Source organism: Camelina sativa, chromosome 15 (genome assembly GCF_000633955.1).
Source record: "Camelina sativa cultivar DH55 chromosome 15, Cs, whole genome shotgun sequence".
NCBI classification, from domain to species: domain Eukaryota; kingdom Viridiplantae; phylum Streptophyta; class Magnoliopsida; order Brassicales; family Brassicaceae; genus Camelina; species Camelina sativa.
In genome coordinates this window covers 21,196,368-21,212,005 of record NC_025699.1, presented here as the reverse complement: position 1 = coordinate 21,212,005, position 15,638 = coordinate 21,196,368, and the positions used below count along the sequence as shown (strand labels likewise).

Here is a 15,638-nt window from a genome sequence, read left to right as displayed (position 1 = left end):
ATAGCTTAGAGTTTGTATAAACTCAAGGCAACAGAGGAGAACATTCACGTTTTTTGGCTTTTCAGGTACTCAAGTCAACAGAGGAGAACATCCAACTTCACTGCAGGCCCTGTTGGGGATTCAACAGAGGATAGAGACATACCTTGGGTTCGGCTACAGCCTACAAGAGCCTACAGGCTACAGGTAACCACTGTCCAGCTTGTTTTAAAGTGTAAACCAAACCCTGTGAATACATCTAGAAGCTTTAAAAGTTAATAACTATAAAAAAAACATTTAGTAATTATTAGTAAATACCAATTAGATACTAGAAGATTTAGTTGTTTAGAGTTTGTATAAAAGCTGAAAACCCTAAATAGTTTAGCATAATTCATTGCTTTTCTTGACAAGAAAAGACTGACCTAATAATATCGACTTCACGAAACATACGACTCCAGTCCTCAATGTCTTAGACATCTAACAGAGCTCTGAATTGTGAATTTGTAATGGTAAGCTATACATTGATTTAAACTCGTTCCTTTTTGTCTACTTGTCAAAACTTAAATCCTTTAAACTCTTGTGATGTGAGAGATCTCAATCGGTGACTAGTAGTACTCATGAATAAAATATAAAGCATCTCCTCTAATAGGACTAGTAGTACTCATGGCTCGTAAACCACTAAAACAGAACCTTAGTGACGTGTTTAGTTGATTGATAGTTGATTGATAATCACGAATAAATATATCTCAAGAGTTTTAGTTTTTTTCCTTTTTCTTTTACGGTATATCAAGAGTATTTGATAGTCAATTTTGTTATAAAGCGTGCTCAACATATGTTATACCTTCTTAAGTAGTTTGGGCAAAAACACTTTATAAATATTCCTTTTCCTTCAAGTATCACTATATAAGGCTCAATTGACAAATACATTAATTACACCTATTCTCTTGCCGTCTCAACAAAATTTTTTCCTTCCATATATTCATGGCAAGTGAAACTTGTTCAATACTCTCTTCCTCATTTCATTCAATAAACATGACAGATGCTTCCACTTTCCTTTGCTCAAAATTTTCTGAGATAGCATTAGCCATCAATACTTCTTACCTTCTCTTCTCTGCCTATTTCTCTTTTACTATGCAAATCGGTTTTGCTTTGCTAACTGCTGGCTCTATTCGTTCCAAAAACATCACGAATGTCATGCTCACAAACATAATGGATGCTTGCATAGGTGCTATCTCATACTTCATTTTTGGATTTGCCATAGCTTTTGGACCAACCGACGGTTTTATCGGTGATCATCACAACTTCTTTGCTTTGAACTCTTTTCCTGATTCCTCCGGCTACGACTTTAGCTTTTTCCTATTCCAGTGGACCTTTGCCATAACTCCATCGGGAATCACAAGCGGCTCTATGGCGGAACGTACACAGTTTATTGCCTACTTAATGTACTCGTTTTATTTAACTGGTTTTGTCTATCCCACAGTTTCCCATTGGTTTTGGTCAAGCAACGGTTGGGCTAGTGCAACACGAGATCACAACAGCCTCTTGTTTAGCTCGGGTGCAATCGACTTTGCTGGATCCGGAGTGGTTCATATGGTCGGCGGGATAGCGGGTCTTTGGGGATCTTTCATAGAAGGACCAAGAGTCGGAATGTTCGATGGATCAAGAAGGGCTTCTACTGTACATAGTCATGATGTTCCCCTTGTAGTGTTAGGTACCTTCCTGGTATGGTTTGGTTGGCATGGTTATAATGCAGGGTCATTCTTAACTATCTTGCAAAGCTACGAGCAGCAGTTTCCTTACTATGGTCAGTGGAGTGCCATCGGACGAACCGCAGTGACCACAACGCTGGCTGGGTGCACAGCGGCATTAACCACATTATTCACTAAACGTTTCTTAGGATCTCACTGGAAGGTCACTGACGCTTGTTCAGGACTACTCACTGGGCTGGTTGCAATCACCTCAGGCTGCGCTGTTGTCGATCCTTGGGCTAGTATTGTGTGTGGCGTTGTCGCTGCGTTGGTCAAGATTGGACTTGATAAGCTAGCTAAGAAACTTAAATTTGACGACCCTCTTAATGCTGCGCAGCTGCATGGTGGTTGTGGCGCATGGGGCTTACTCTTCACCGGATTATTCGCTACCAAGAAGTTTGTNACGGTTTTATCGGTGATCATCACAACTTCTTTGCTTTGAACTCTTTTCCTGATTCCTCCGGCTACGACTTTAGCTTTTTCCTATTCCAGTGGACCTTTGCCATAACTCCATCGGGAATCACAAGCGGCTCTATGGCGGAACGTACACAGTTTATTGCCTACTTAATGTACTCGTTTTATTTAACTGGTTTTGTCTATCCCACAGTTTCCCATTGGTTTTGGTCAAGCAACGGTTGGGCTAGTGCAACACGAGATCACAACAGCCTCTTGTTTAGCTCGGGTGCAATCGACTTTGCTGGATCCGGAGTGGTTCATATGGTCGGCGGGATAGCGGGTCTTTGGGGATCTTTCATAGAAGGACCAAGAGTCGGAATGTTCGATGGATCAAGAAGGGCTTCTACTGTACATAGTCATGATGTTCCCCTTGTAGTGTTAGGTACCTTCCTGGTATGGTTTGGTTGGCATGGTTATAATGCAGGGTCATTCTTAACTATCTTGCAAAGCTACGAGCAGCAGTTTCCTTACTATGGTCAGTGGAGTGCCATCGGACGAACCGCAGTGACCACAACGCTGGCTGGGTGCACAGCGGCATTAACCACATTATTCACTAAACGTTTCTTAGGATCTCACTGGAAGGTCACTGACGCTTGTTCAGGACTACTCACTGGGCTGGTTGCAATCACCTCAGGCTGCGCTGTTGTCGATCCTTGGGCTAGTATTGTGTGTGGCGTTGTCGCTGCGTTGGTCAAGATTGGACTTGATAAGCTAGCTAAGAAACTTAAATTTGACGACCCTCTTNTTCAAGTATCACTATATAAGGCTCAATTGACAAATACATTAATTACACCTATTCTCTTGCCGTCTCAACAAAATTTTTTCCTTCCATATATTCATGGCAAGTGAAACTTGTTCAATACTCTCTTCCTCATTTCATTCAATAAACATGACAGATGCTTCCACTTTCCTTTGCTCAAAATTTTCTGAGATAGCATTAGCCATCAATACTTCTTACCTTCTCTTCTCTGCCTATTTCTCTTTTACTATGCAAATCGGTTTTGCTTTGCTAACTGCTGGCTCTATTCGTTCCAAAAACATCACGAATGTCATGCTCACAAACATAATGGATGCTTGCATAGGTGCTATCTCATACTTCATTTTTGGATTTGCCATAGCTTTTGGACCAACCGACGGTTTTATCGGTGATCATCACAACTTCTTTGCTTTGAACTCTTTTCCTGATTCCTCCGGCTACGACTTTAGCTTTTTCCTATTCCAGTGGACCTTTGCCATAACTCCATCGGGAATCACAAGCGGCTCTATGGCGGAACGTACACAGTTTATTGCCTACTTAATGTACTCGTTTTATTTAACTGGTTTTGTCTATCCCACAGTTTCCCATTGGTTTTGGTCAAGCAACGGTTGGGCTAGTGCAACACGAGATCACAACAGCCTCTTGTTTAGCTCGGGTGCAATCGACTTTGCTGGATCCGGAGTGGTTCATATGGTCGGCGGGATAGCGGGTCTTTGGGGATCTTTCATAGAAGGACCAAGAGTCGGAATGTTCGATGGATCAAGAAGGGCTTCTACTGTACATAGTCATGATGTTCCCCTTGTAGTGTTAGGTACCTTCCTGGTATGGTTTGGTTGGCATGGTTATAATGCAGGGTCATTCTTAACTATCTTGCAAAGCTACGAGCAGCAGTTTCCTTACTATGGTCAGTGGAGTGCCATCGGACGAACCGCAGTGACCACAACGCTGGCTGGGTGCACAGCGGCATTAACCACATTATTCACTAAACGTTTCTTAGGATCTCACTGGAAGGTCACTGACGCTTGTTCAGGACTACTCACTGGGCTGGTTGCAATCACCTCAGGCTGCGCTGTTGTCGATCCTTGGGCTAGTATTGTGTGTGGCGTTGTCGCTGCGTTGGTCAAGATTGGACTTGATAAGCTAGCTAAGAAACTTAAATTTGACGACCCTCTTAATGCTGCGCAGCTGCATGGTGGTTGTGGCGCATGGGGCTTACTCTTCACCGGATTATTCGCTACCAAGAAGTTTGTGAACGAGGTTTATTCGGGCGATGGCAGTAGGCCGTACGGACTGCTGATGGGCGGAGGATGGAAGCTACTATCAGCACAGATCGTTGAAATCATTGTCATCTTCTCGTGGGTGACGTTAACAATTGTTCCCTTGTTTTATGGACTTCATAGATTCAATCTTCTCAGGATATCTACGGAGGAAGAGCTGGCTGGTATTGATATAACAAGTCATGGTGGATTTGCCTATCATTACGAAGATAAGGATGCGGTATCCAGAAGATCAGTCGACCAGGCCTTAGGTGGGAGAGAAGGTTTTTAATAGGAAGAAAGAATTCAATGAATAAAAAAAGTGTTTCATGCAGTTCTAGGAAGAGATAACTTGTGGCTGGCTAAAAGTGAAATGGTGAAGAAATTATCCATGCGTATTTTCATTTTTTTTTTATCTTTAATGTTTTTTTGTAAACTTATGTGTTAAGTATTGAACGAAATTGGTTTGGTTCCGTTTGTTGTATTATTTTGAATACTTACAATATGGTTTAATTCCGTTTGGATCCAAATATACCCGATTCGTTGTTTTCTATTTATTATTTTGAATTTGTTTGAATGTATTTGGATAAAGAATATTTTCTGGGTTTTTGATGGAGATTGAACAAACATGCCACAATTCTTAAACGGAAATATTATCTTTGACTGAAGAAAATTCTTTAAAACACACACCACTAAGAAGAAGAAGAACTAGGTTCTGTGCATAAAATATCAACATCAAATTATCCATGTGTACCAGTCCAAATCTTACACCATTAAGCCAAAATCTTACTACCATAAAGAGAAACTTTACGTGACTGAGATTATTTGCTTTCCTCTTTCTCTCTGCTGCATAACCTGCCTTCGAATCATTTCAAGCATTGAAACCATTTGTTCTTGCTTTGGTAATTGTGGAGTTAAATGACTGTCACATTGTTAGCATTTATCAACATCCTCACAGACGCTTCCCAGTCTATAAATTGCCCGACACCAATACTAGAGGCATAAAATCCTCACTTACAGAAGAAGCTAAGGATTTCAAAACTGTTACCTATGCTGAGTTGGTTGGATCTTTGGAGGCCCATGAGAAGAAATTCTTCTTAGATAATAAAGGAGAAGGTGAAGGAGCTTTCCATGCACGTTTCAGGAGTATGAATCTAGAAAACAAGAGCAAACAAACATAGGTAAAACGAGTTACAGAGAAAATACGTGGTTTGGTTTCTGCAAAAGAGACAATCAGAATGAAAAAGTGTTCTGGCTCAAGAATGGTAGATATTAGATATACAATGGTTTAATATGGGTTATGTAAATAACCGGTTTGTACCGGATAGACTTTACTTGTATATAATCTCTGTATCATACATTAATTGTGAATAACAGAAATCATCATTTCCATTCTCATCTTCTTCCTCTTTTCTCTACCATCTTCATCGATTCTGTTCGTTCCACTTAACTAATATGGTATCAGAGCTATACGCTTAGCTCAGATTTTGTTTTCTTTTTACTCTGATCGTTTTATTGTTGGTGATTTGTTGTGTGCTCGTTTGTGTCGATATGGGAGTTCCGATCCGGAAAAGTACTCGTCGTCAGGGTAAATCCACCGGTGCTGGGAGTTCTGCTTCAAAATCAAAAGCTCCGATGAGCTCTTTCTCTTCGATTCTGGCAGATCCAACTCTGGGTGTTCCGATCACTTCCGGTTCTGAGATCGATACTGTGGATAGCCCACACTCACCGTTTTTTCTTCACAGCGCTGATCATCCTGGCCTCTCTCTCGTTGTAGATCGTCTCGATGGTACGAACTACAACCACTGGTGCTCTGCGATAAAGATTGCTCTTGATGCAAAGAACAAACTCGCTTTCATCGATGGTTCTCTACCTCGTCCGGATGAAGGTAATCCTATCTTTCGAATCTGGTCTAGATGCAACAGTATGGTCAAATCGTGGATGTTGAATGCTGTTTCTAAGCAGATCTATGGTAGTATTTTGAACTTTGATGATGCTACTATTATATGGAAAGATCTGCACAATAGATTTCATATGACAAACTTGCCGAGAACCTTTCATTTGATTCAGCAGATTCAAGATCTGCGTCAGGGTTCCATGGATTTGTCAAGCTATTACACTGCTTTGAAAACTCTATGGGATCAACTTGACGGCAGTGAACCTACTGAATCATGTTTGTGTTGTCGTTCTTTCAACTGTGTGAGCAAACACAATTTTCAAGCGAAGGTTGATAGAGGACGACTCATTAAGTTTTTGGCTTGTTTAAACGAGTCTTACTCTATCATCAGGGGTCAAATCATCATGAAGAAGCCTCTACCTGATATTGCTGAAGTTTACAACATCTTAGATCAAGATGATAGTCAGAGACAATTTGGTGTGAGTGTTGTACCAGCTGCTTTTCAGGTTGGGAATGTTGTGCCACATCCTGGAGTGATGAATGTCACGGTTCCTCACACCTCTGCTGGATCTGTTAATTCTGCATATCAGTCTCATAAGAAGGATAAACCAATTTGCTCTCATTGTGGTTTTACTGGCCATGTTGTGGACCGTTGTTACAAGCTACATGGTTATCCACCTGGATGGAAGCCTAGGAAGCAACAATTTGCTTCTTCTCAATCTTCTCAATCGTCTAGTATGTCCCCTGCTGTTACAGCCCAAGTTTCTGGTACGATTGGTGTTTCTGACAAGAAATCCGATGGTTTGGAGAGTTTGATTGGGAACTTGTCTAAAGATCAGTTGCAGAACTTCATTGCGTATTTCAGCTCTCACCTTGTTCCTCAGTCCACCTCTCCGACCACACCAAAATCAACGAATGAAGCTTCACCTTCTGGTATTCTCTTCTCTAATCCTACCTATTGCTTTATTGGAATATTGACTGTTGCTCAATGTGTGGCAAATAAAAGATCATGGATTATTGATTCTGGTGTTACTCATCATGTCAGTCATGATAGGAGTTTATTTGGTGATCTTGATATGTCTATTCGTCAGCATGTTAATCTTCCCAATGGCAGTTTAGTTATGGTAGTTGGTATTGGTACAGTGGTGATCAATGGTTCTATCAATTTGAGGAATGTTCTGTATATACCAGATTTCAGGCTAAATCTTCTCAGTATAAGTTTGTTGACTACAGACCTTGGTTCTCGTGTTATCTTTGATCAGTTTGTTGACTACAGACCTTGGTTCTTGTGTTATCTTTGATCCTAGTTCTTGCCTGATACAGGATCCTATCAGGGGATTGACGATTGGAAGAGGTAGAAGGATTGCTAATCTTTACATGTTGGACGTTGAAGACCCTGCAGATTCAAGACAACTATCTTCTTGTAGTTTGAATGCTGTAATAGATTCTGCTGTTTGGCATAAGAGACTTGGTCACACTTCTTTTTCTCGGATTGATATGCTTACAGACGTTCTTGGTATTTCTAAACAAAGGAATAAAGGGGTTATACATTGTGATATTTGTCAAAGAGCAAAACAGAAGAAATTGCCATATTCTAGTAGAAACAACTTTTGTTCTGCACCTTTCGATCTGTTACATATCGATGTTTGGGGACCGTTTTCAGAACCAACAGTGGAAGGGTTTAAATATTTTTTGACAATAGTAGATGATCACAGCAGAGTAACTTGGATTTACTTACTCAAATTGAAGAGTGATGTGTTGAAAGTTTTTCCTGATTTCTTACAAATGGTGGAGACTCAGTTTGATAAGAAGGTTCGCAGTGTAAGGTCGGATAATGCTCCGGAGCTAAAGTTTACTGATCTTTATCGCAATAAAGGGATCGTAGCTTACCATTCTTGTCCAGAAACTCCAGAGCAGAACTCCGTTGTTGAAAGGAAGCACCAACACATTCTGAATGTTGCTCGTGCTCTCCTTTTCCAGTCTAACCTTCCTTTATCGTTATGGGGAGATTGTATTTTGACTGTCGTGTTTCTTATCAACAAAACACCTTCACCACTATTAGACAACCAAACACCGTTTGAGAAGCTCACAAGTAAGACACCAGAGTACACCGATTTAAGAACCTTCGGTTGTCTATGTTACGCAAGAACTTCTCCGAAACAGAGAACAAAGTTTGAAGATAGAGCCAGAGCTTGTGTGTTTTTGGGATATCCAGCAGGTTATAAAGGTTACAAACTGATGGATATTGAGAGCAATGCTGTTTTTATCTCCAGGAATGTAAAATTCTTTGAAGATATCTTCCCTTTTCAGAACACACAACCCACCAATGACGCCACACGATTCTTTCCCCATTTGTGTACACGCGTTGACGATAGAGGAGAGTCTTCTGGCACTGTAAGTGAGGGGGAATCAGTGACTAAGATTGATGAGATAATTCCAAGAAAACGAGTTTCACGACCTCCGGGTTATCTTCAAGATTATCAATGCAACTCTTTACAAGAATCTACAGTTTATTCTATCTCACAGGTTTTATCTTATTCCAATCTATCAGATCCTTTTTGTGCTTATGTCAATGCTTTGACAAAATATCCTACTCCTACTAGTTATCATCAAGCTAGTAAGATTAAGGAATTTTGTGATGCTATGGATACTGAGATAGGGGCTATGGAAAGGACAAACACATGGTTCATATGTTCTTTGCCTCCAGGTAAAAAGCCTGTCGGATGTAAATGGGTGTATACGGTGAAACTCTATGCCGATGGCAGTCTTAAGCGTTACAAGGCTCGCTTAGTAGCCAAGGGATATACTCAAAGAGAGGGTCTTGACTATGTGGAAACTTTCTCTCCAGTTGCAAGAATGGCCACAGTCAAGTTTCTTCTTGCGGTTGCAGCTCCCAGAAAGTGGTTTTTAGATCAGCTGGATGTTTCTAACGCTTTTCTTAATGGAGACTTGAAGGAAGAGATTTATATGGTTCTACCACCTGGTTATACACCAAAACAGGGGGAATCTTTTCCACCAAATGCTGTTTGTAAACTCCAAAAGTCTATATATTGTTTAAAGCAAGCATCAAGGCAATGGTTTCTCAAATTCTCTCAGTCTTTACTCTCTTTGGGTTTCAAGGGTGGTTCTGGTGATGATACCCTTTTCACAAGGCAGTCAGGAGATGTTGATATGGCAGTCTTGGTGTATGTAGATGATATTATCATTGCTAGTAGTTCTTCTCTCGCCACTGCCTCTCTTACTGCTGCCTTGAAGGAAACGTTTAAGCTGAGAGAATTGGGTCCTCTTAAATATTTTTTGGGGCTTGAGGTTGCAAGAACTTCTGCAGGTATTTCTATTTGTCAGAGGAAATATGTTCTTGACTTGTTGGATGAAACTGGTCTCTTAGGATGCTGTCCATCTCCTATTCCCATGGATCCTAGTGATGTATTGAATGGAGAAACTGGGAAATTGTTGACAAATGTGAAACAGTATCGCCGACTGATTGGAAAAATCATGTACCTGACTTTTACTCGACCTGACATCACTTTTGCAGTCCATAAGCTTTGCCAGTTCACATCAGCTCCGAGACAACCTCATCTGACTGCTGCATATAAGGTTTTACATTACCTTAAAGGCACAGTTGGTCAAGGTATGTTTTACTCTGCTACCTCTGATTTTCGGCTGAAAGCTTTTGCAGACGCGGACTAGGGTCGAGACACGGATAGCAGGCGTTCCGTTTCTGGCATTTGTACTTTTCTTGGTCCATCATTGGTCTCTTGGAAGTCAAATAAACAAGACACAATCTCCATGTCCTCTGCGGAGTCTGAATATCGATCTATGGGTGCAGCAGTGAAAGAAATTCTTTGGATAAGGAAGCTTATGGTTGATTTATGGGTTGATATGTCTGAAGCTTCTACACTTTAATGTGATAACACAGCTGCTCTCTATATAGCTAACAATTCGGTCTTCCATGAACGGACCAAACATCTGGAAATGGATTGTCACATTGTGAGGGAAAAGGTTCAGTTGGGGATTATCAATACACTTCATGTGGACACTAAACACCAGCTCGCTGATGTGTTCACTAAACCATTGTTTACTCCACAGTTCTTGAGACTCATTCGCAAGATGGGTGTTATTAACATATACACTCCATCTTGAGGGGGAATATTAGATATACAATGGTTTAATATGGGTTATGTAAATAACCGGTTTGTACCGGATAGACTTTACTTGTATATAATCTCTGTATCATACATTAATTGTGAATAACAGAAATCATCATTTCCATTCTCATCTTCTTCCTCTTTTCTCTACCATCTTCATCGATTCTGTTCGTTCCACTTAACTAATAGTAGAATCAGGCCTAACTACGAAAGAAACGGAGAGAACTTGCATCCACTGTCGCAAAGCAGGACATCTAGTGAAAGATTGCAAAAACAAAAATGGAGAACAAACTCATGCCATTAAAGAAAATAATAAAGAAGAAGAAGACTATCATATGTTCACACCAAGACAAGAAGGTCAAGAAACTCTTGAAGAGAACGTCTGGCTCATTGACAGTGGCTGCACAAATCATATGACTTCAGGTGAGAAACTATTCACTAACCTCGACACAAATTACAATGTTCCTATACATCTATGTAATAAAGCTGTTTAGACGACTATAAGAAAGGAAGACACTGAAGTCACAACAAAGAAGGGCAAGAGACTCATCAGAGATGTTCTTCTGGTTCCTAAGATTGCCAAAAATCTATTAAGTGTTTCTCAGATGATCGCAAATAGATATGAAGTTACTTTTAACCAAAGGGGGCTGTATTATTTATGATCCAGTAGGAGGAAGATAGCTGAGATATCTACGATCAAGAAGAGCTTTTACCTCAAGTGGCGCACAAACGAAGAATCTACAATGATGGCATCAAAGGAAATCGCCTTTTCAGGTCGTCAAGGAGTTGGCTTGCTATTGCTGCAAATCAGGATAAGTCATCACCTGTGGATCATAAGAAAGAGATGAATGAAGATGGAGCTGATAGAAACAAGTCAACAAGTGGAAGAAACAATCAAAAAGAGTCAGAAACTGAAGCTGTGAAGCTAAGATCAGTAAGTGAAGTTAAGAACCAGAAAAGTTCGGAAACAAACAAGAAAGGAGACAAGAGTAGAGAAACAGAAGATGTGGTCAAGGAACCAAACTGATCAAGAGGGTGATCAAAAGAGACAACCTGGAGAAAACTGAAAATCAGAGAAAAGACCTGCAAAAGGGATGCAGAGACAGAGAAGAAGAATCAAGCGTCAAAGTACAAAAGGTTAAGGTTTCAAAAATTGGAAACCATTGGTAAAAGTGAAGTTGACAACCAGAGGCCAGTGCTTCAAAACCAAAACAGATTTTATGTTTCTAAATCCACAAGATTCCGATTAGCTGTTTACTGAAGACAACCTCATCTGCTCAAATTCAAACCAGAACCAACAATTCAAAACCTTAAATGGAGATGTAATAATGTCAAAGGTTCAAGAGAAGCAAACTCAAGTAAAATAATATATTCACCACACCAAGCTTCTTATACATTTATGATAGAGAACTGAGAGTAAGACACTGAATAAGACAAATGCTTCTTTTATTATAAGACAAACGAGACAAGTTTGAGAGAAATGCTCGGAGTCTCTCCCCTCCCCTTACAAAAGTATTCTGATATTGGATACCTACCCTATTACCCCTCCTACCCTTTAAGTACTACTACTAAACCCTACTGATTCCTTGTCTCTACACCAAAGAGCCGTTGTGGCCACTTTACCGTAGGACAGTGACATTATTGATATTAAACTTACACCCCCTGCCCAATAGGCCTACTACTTCCTCTTGGACCTACTGGATCTCTGTTGTTGGACTCCTAGCCACTTGTTGGGCTTCTCTTCCTCCTTTGGTAACGATAGAGAATGGGAGGGTGCTGATTCTCAAACGTATCATTCCCCCCCCCCCCTCTTTGAAATTCACCTTGTCCTCAAGGTTGAAGAGTGGAAATTGCCCTTTGATTGTGGTAACCCACTCCCACGAACACTCATAGTCAGGAAGACCCTTCCACTTGATAAGAACCTCTGCTTGTCCTGAACGGGGGTTAATGCGTGCTCCCAGTACCTTGTCTGGCTCAGCCTCGAGGACCGCATCTTCAGTCAGTTGACTCGGAATGGAGGAAGAAACCACCCGATCTCCTACTGCCTTCTTCAACTGGGATACGTGGAATGTAGGATGTATCTTAGCTTCCTGCGGTAGTTTGAGGCGGTAAGCAACAACTCCTACACGTGCTTCTACTCGATAGGGACCATAGAAACGAGCTGTGAGCTTCTCATTTGTTCTCCTGGCTAATGAGCGAAGACGAAAGGGTCGCATCTTGAGAAAAACCTGATCACCCACTCAGGGGCGGACCCAGCCAAAAAATTTAATGGGGGCAGATTGTCACAAGATGCTATTGAACCTTTGACCTTACACATTTTAACCTTGTTCACAAACCATTTTGCCAATGAATAATTTATGCATAGTGTAAATTTTTAAAATTTTTGTATTTTACTGGTGACAGCTGCCACCACAACCCTTAACGTGGGTCCGCCACTGCACCCACTTGAAACTCTATCTCTCTGCGATGAGCATCAGCCTGTGTTTTCATCCGCTGTTGAGCCTTGTGTAAGTGTTCCTTGATCAAACCCAACGCGGTGTCTCTTTCCTGCAGCTGCTGGTCCCACTACAACAAATATGGGTATTGATAGCATACGATTAACGCTATGATATGGTTATTATAGCGTTTTCATGAACGTTATTAAACGAGACGCTATAATAGGGGGGCTATATACGATAGCATTTTTGGGCTTGTGCTATCGTAGGGTATCCTGTAATAGCATATACCATGTGCTATATTATAATTTCTAATAACATATATATAGTGCTATATTTAAGTATATAATAGTACTTTATGTCTGCTATATGTACGGTAAACGTAGCTATCTGTTGTTGCTATGATTTTATTTTGTAGTAGCTCTATGTTAATGCCATTTGATTAGTTATCTTAACATCGGTGTTGAGCTATTTGTATCGGAGTTGTAGCTTTTATTATGTGCTACTAAGTTGTATACAATGACTTCATCTGCCTACTATTACGTTTGGTTTCTGATTACTATTAACCGTTTTTTATACAGCATATTCAAATGAAGTTACAGTTTGAAAGTAACCTGTGATAAAGCTGAAATTGTATTCTAGAATAGAAAATATCAAACATTGTTATGATACAAAATGAGCATACGATCCAATTCCATAAATCCCAAACAAAGAACAAAAGTCTCATGCATTTGCCAGAACAACGAAAGTAGAAAATCATACGGTTCTTAGTCGACATCAAATGATGACAACTTTTTCTTCATGCCATGCTATAGTGGTACCAATAGCATCCTCCATACACTCAATAGCAGAATTAGGCCTCCAAACCTTCGCATCAGGCACCTTGACTACATCAATCCACACACGAACTGCATTATGACCCAAGGGAATAAAATGCACTAACTGCTCTGGGGTTTTTGAAGACCAGCGTCCTTCTGCAACAACCCTATTCTTACCGGTAATGTCCAGCAGTCTGCACTTCTGATCCTCCTTGACAATCCGTTTCGGAGAAGTGTGCTGCATAGTATAAATAATATGCAACGTTTACCAAAGGCATCAGTGCTAACATATTTTATAAGTAAGAAAACGTTGAAATTTACCTGCTGAGATGAACTTGAAGGAGATTGTGTAAGTGGTTTTGAACTCTTCACAGGAGCTGCTGGAGTGAGTCCTTGTGACTGCATGCGAGGAGATGCTGTAGCTGGTGCCTCTGTACTTAAATCTTCGATTAAAACTCTGTTGAATGGCCATGCTACAAACGACTTCAAAGAGTCATGAAGATTTGAGAGTTCTTCTGTTGGCCGCCAAAGAAATGTCTCAGGTTCATTAACCGCATCGACAAAAACTTTAATGGAATTTGGTCCAAGAGGAAGGCCATTCACCAAAGCTTTGGGATCACGAGTCTGCCAACGGCCTTCAGCAATAGGTTTATCATCATTTGATAGCCAATGTAGAAGTTTGCACTTGTTCATGGAAGTTATATTTGGGCTCTGTTAAACAAAATTATTCCAATATAGAAAATATTACTAGATTTAAGAACACTAAAACATAGAGATCAAATCCTAAGTACAATCAATCAGATTAAGAAAACATTACCTTAGGCGGAATGTCTTCTGGTCCTAACTCCTGCTCAATAGCCTCAACACAATCCTGAGGCCACGCAATAGTTTCTCCTACAGCTTGACCAATACTAAACATATTTGCCGCAGGTCTCCAAAGAAATGCATCTTCTTGAAAAACCGTCTCAACCAACACCTTCACTGAATTAGGGCCCAATGATACATTGTTGACGAAGTCCATGTGATCAAAAGACAGAATACAACCTTCGGCTACTTTAAATTTAGAGCCAGACCAATCATATAGAATGCACTTAGGCTGCGGTATTTGGTTTACACTTTACAAATGTAAATAATAGTTAGAATCTGTTAACCATTCAGTGAACAACCTCAACAAATCTCATTATATATTAACACTTACTCTTGGCGTTGAATGTTCACCAACTTCCAAAAATTGACGCTAGAAAATGAGAAGGAATGTAATTAGTTACCATTTTCTTAGACCATTAATCCAATGATATGAATTTCCAGACTTACAGGACTATTCAGTTTCGCAAGAGCATCTTGTAATTCATTGACCTGCTGCTGCAACTGAATATGGCTCTGTTGCATTTGAGTCACATACTTGCTTTTCATCTGGAAACAAGCAAGTTTGGACATACTCATTCCTCTACCCATTGCCCTCAGGCGTCCAGGATTGTCAGGTCGCAATATCTGAGCAAGAGTGTCTTCTTTTGGGTTTGATGATGATGATGATGGAGCATCAGACAGAACGAACTCATTTGCCATTTCCTATTAAATGTCGGACTTATGTTTATAGAGGTAAATTATAATGAAAAACATAGAAGAGAGGATCACAAAATAAATGACTTACAATCTTTGCAGCAGCATCCGTGTTCACTGCTGTCCCATCGTTTTTAGTTCGTGACTTGACCCACACATTCAGTCTAGTCACTTCATCTGTGCTCTCTTTTCTCTGCGTAATTATAACACACATTCAGTGATATTAAGAAACCATTGTCAAAACTGGTGGACAAAATATATTGATAATCACTAACTGACACTTACTAAATCTTCGGCCAATCTAACCATTCCTTTACGGCTACATGTGTGAGGAATCTGGTTACGTCTTCTTTCCTTGTATGAATCACTAACAGCCTATATAAAAGAATTAGCACACTCTATGTGGAAGATTAATTAAGTACAAGTTAGTACCTTAAACTCTTGACTAGTCTTCTCTTTGACAAACTTCCTCCACTCTAGCGTAAGAACATTGTCTGGTCGCAGCTTCATTCTTTCTACGTTGTTCGGAGCTTTCCTAATCTGATTAACCAAACGTGACTTAGAGGCCCTCCATAGACATCCCATTT

General features: G+C 40.3%; 2 protein-coding genes across 2 annotated transcripts; both read left to right on the top strand.

Moving 5' to 3' along the window:
- On the top strand, positions 891–2,166 carry LOC104748653 (ammonium transporter 1 member 2-like). Its single transcript, XM_010470260.2, has one exon. It carries the CDS (start codon positions 958–960, stop codon positions 2,164–2,166), a length of 1,209 nt encoding a protein of 402 aa, XP_010468562.1. The 5' UTR covers positions 891–957.
- Positions 2,977–4,740, top strand: LOC104747269 (ammonium transporter 1 member 2-like). Its single transcript, XM_010468878.2, has one exon. The coding sequence runs from the start codon at positions 3,019–3,021 to the stop codon at positions 4,483–4,485; it is 1,467 nt and encodes a 488-aa protein (XP_010467180.1). The 5' UTR covers positions 2,977–3,018; the 3' UTR covers positions 4,486–4,740.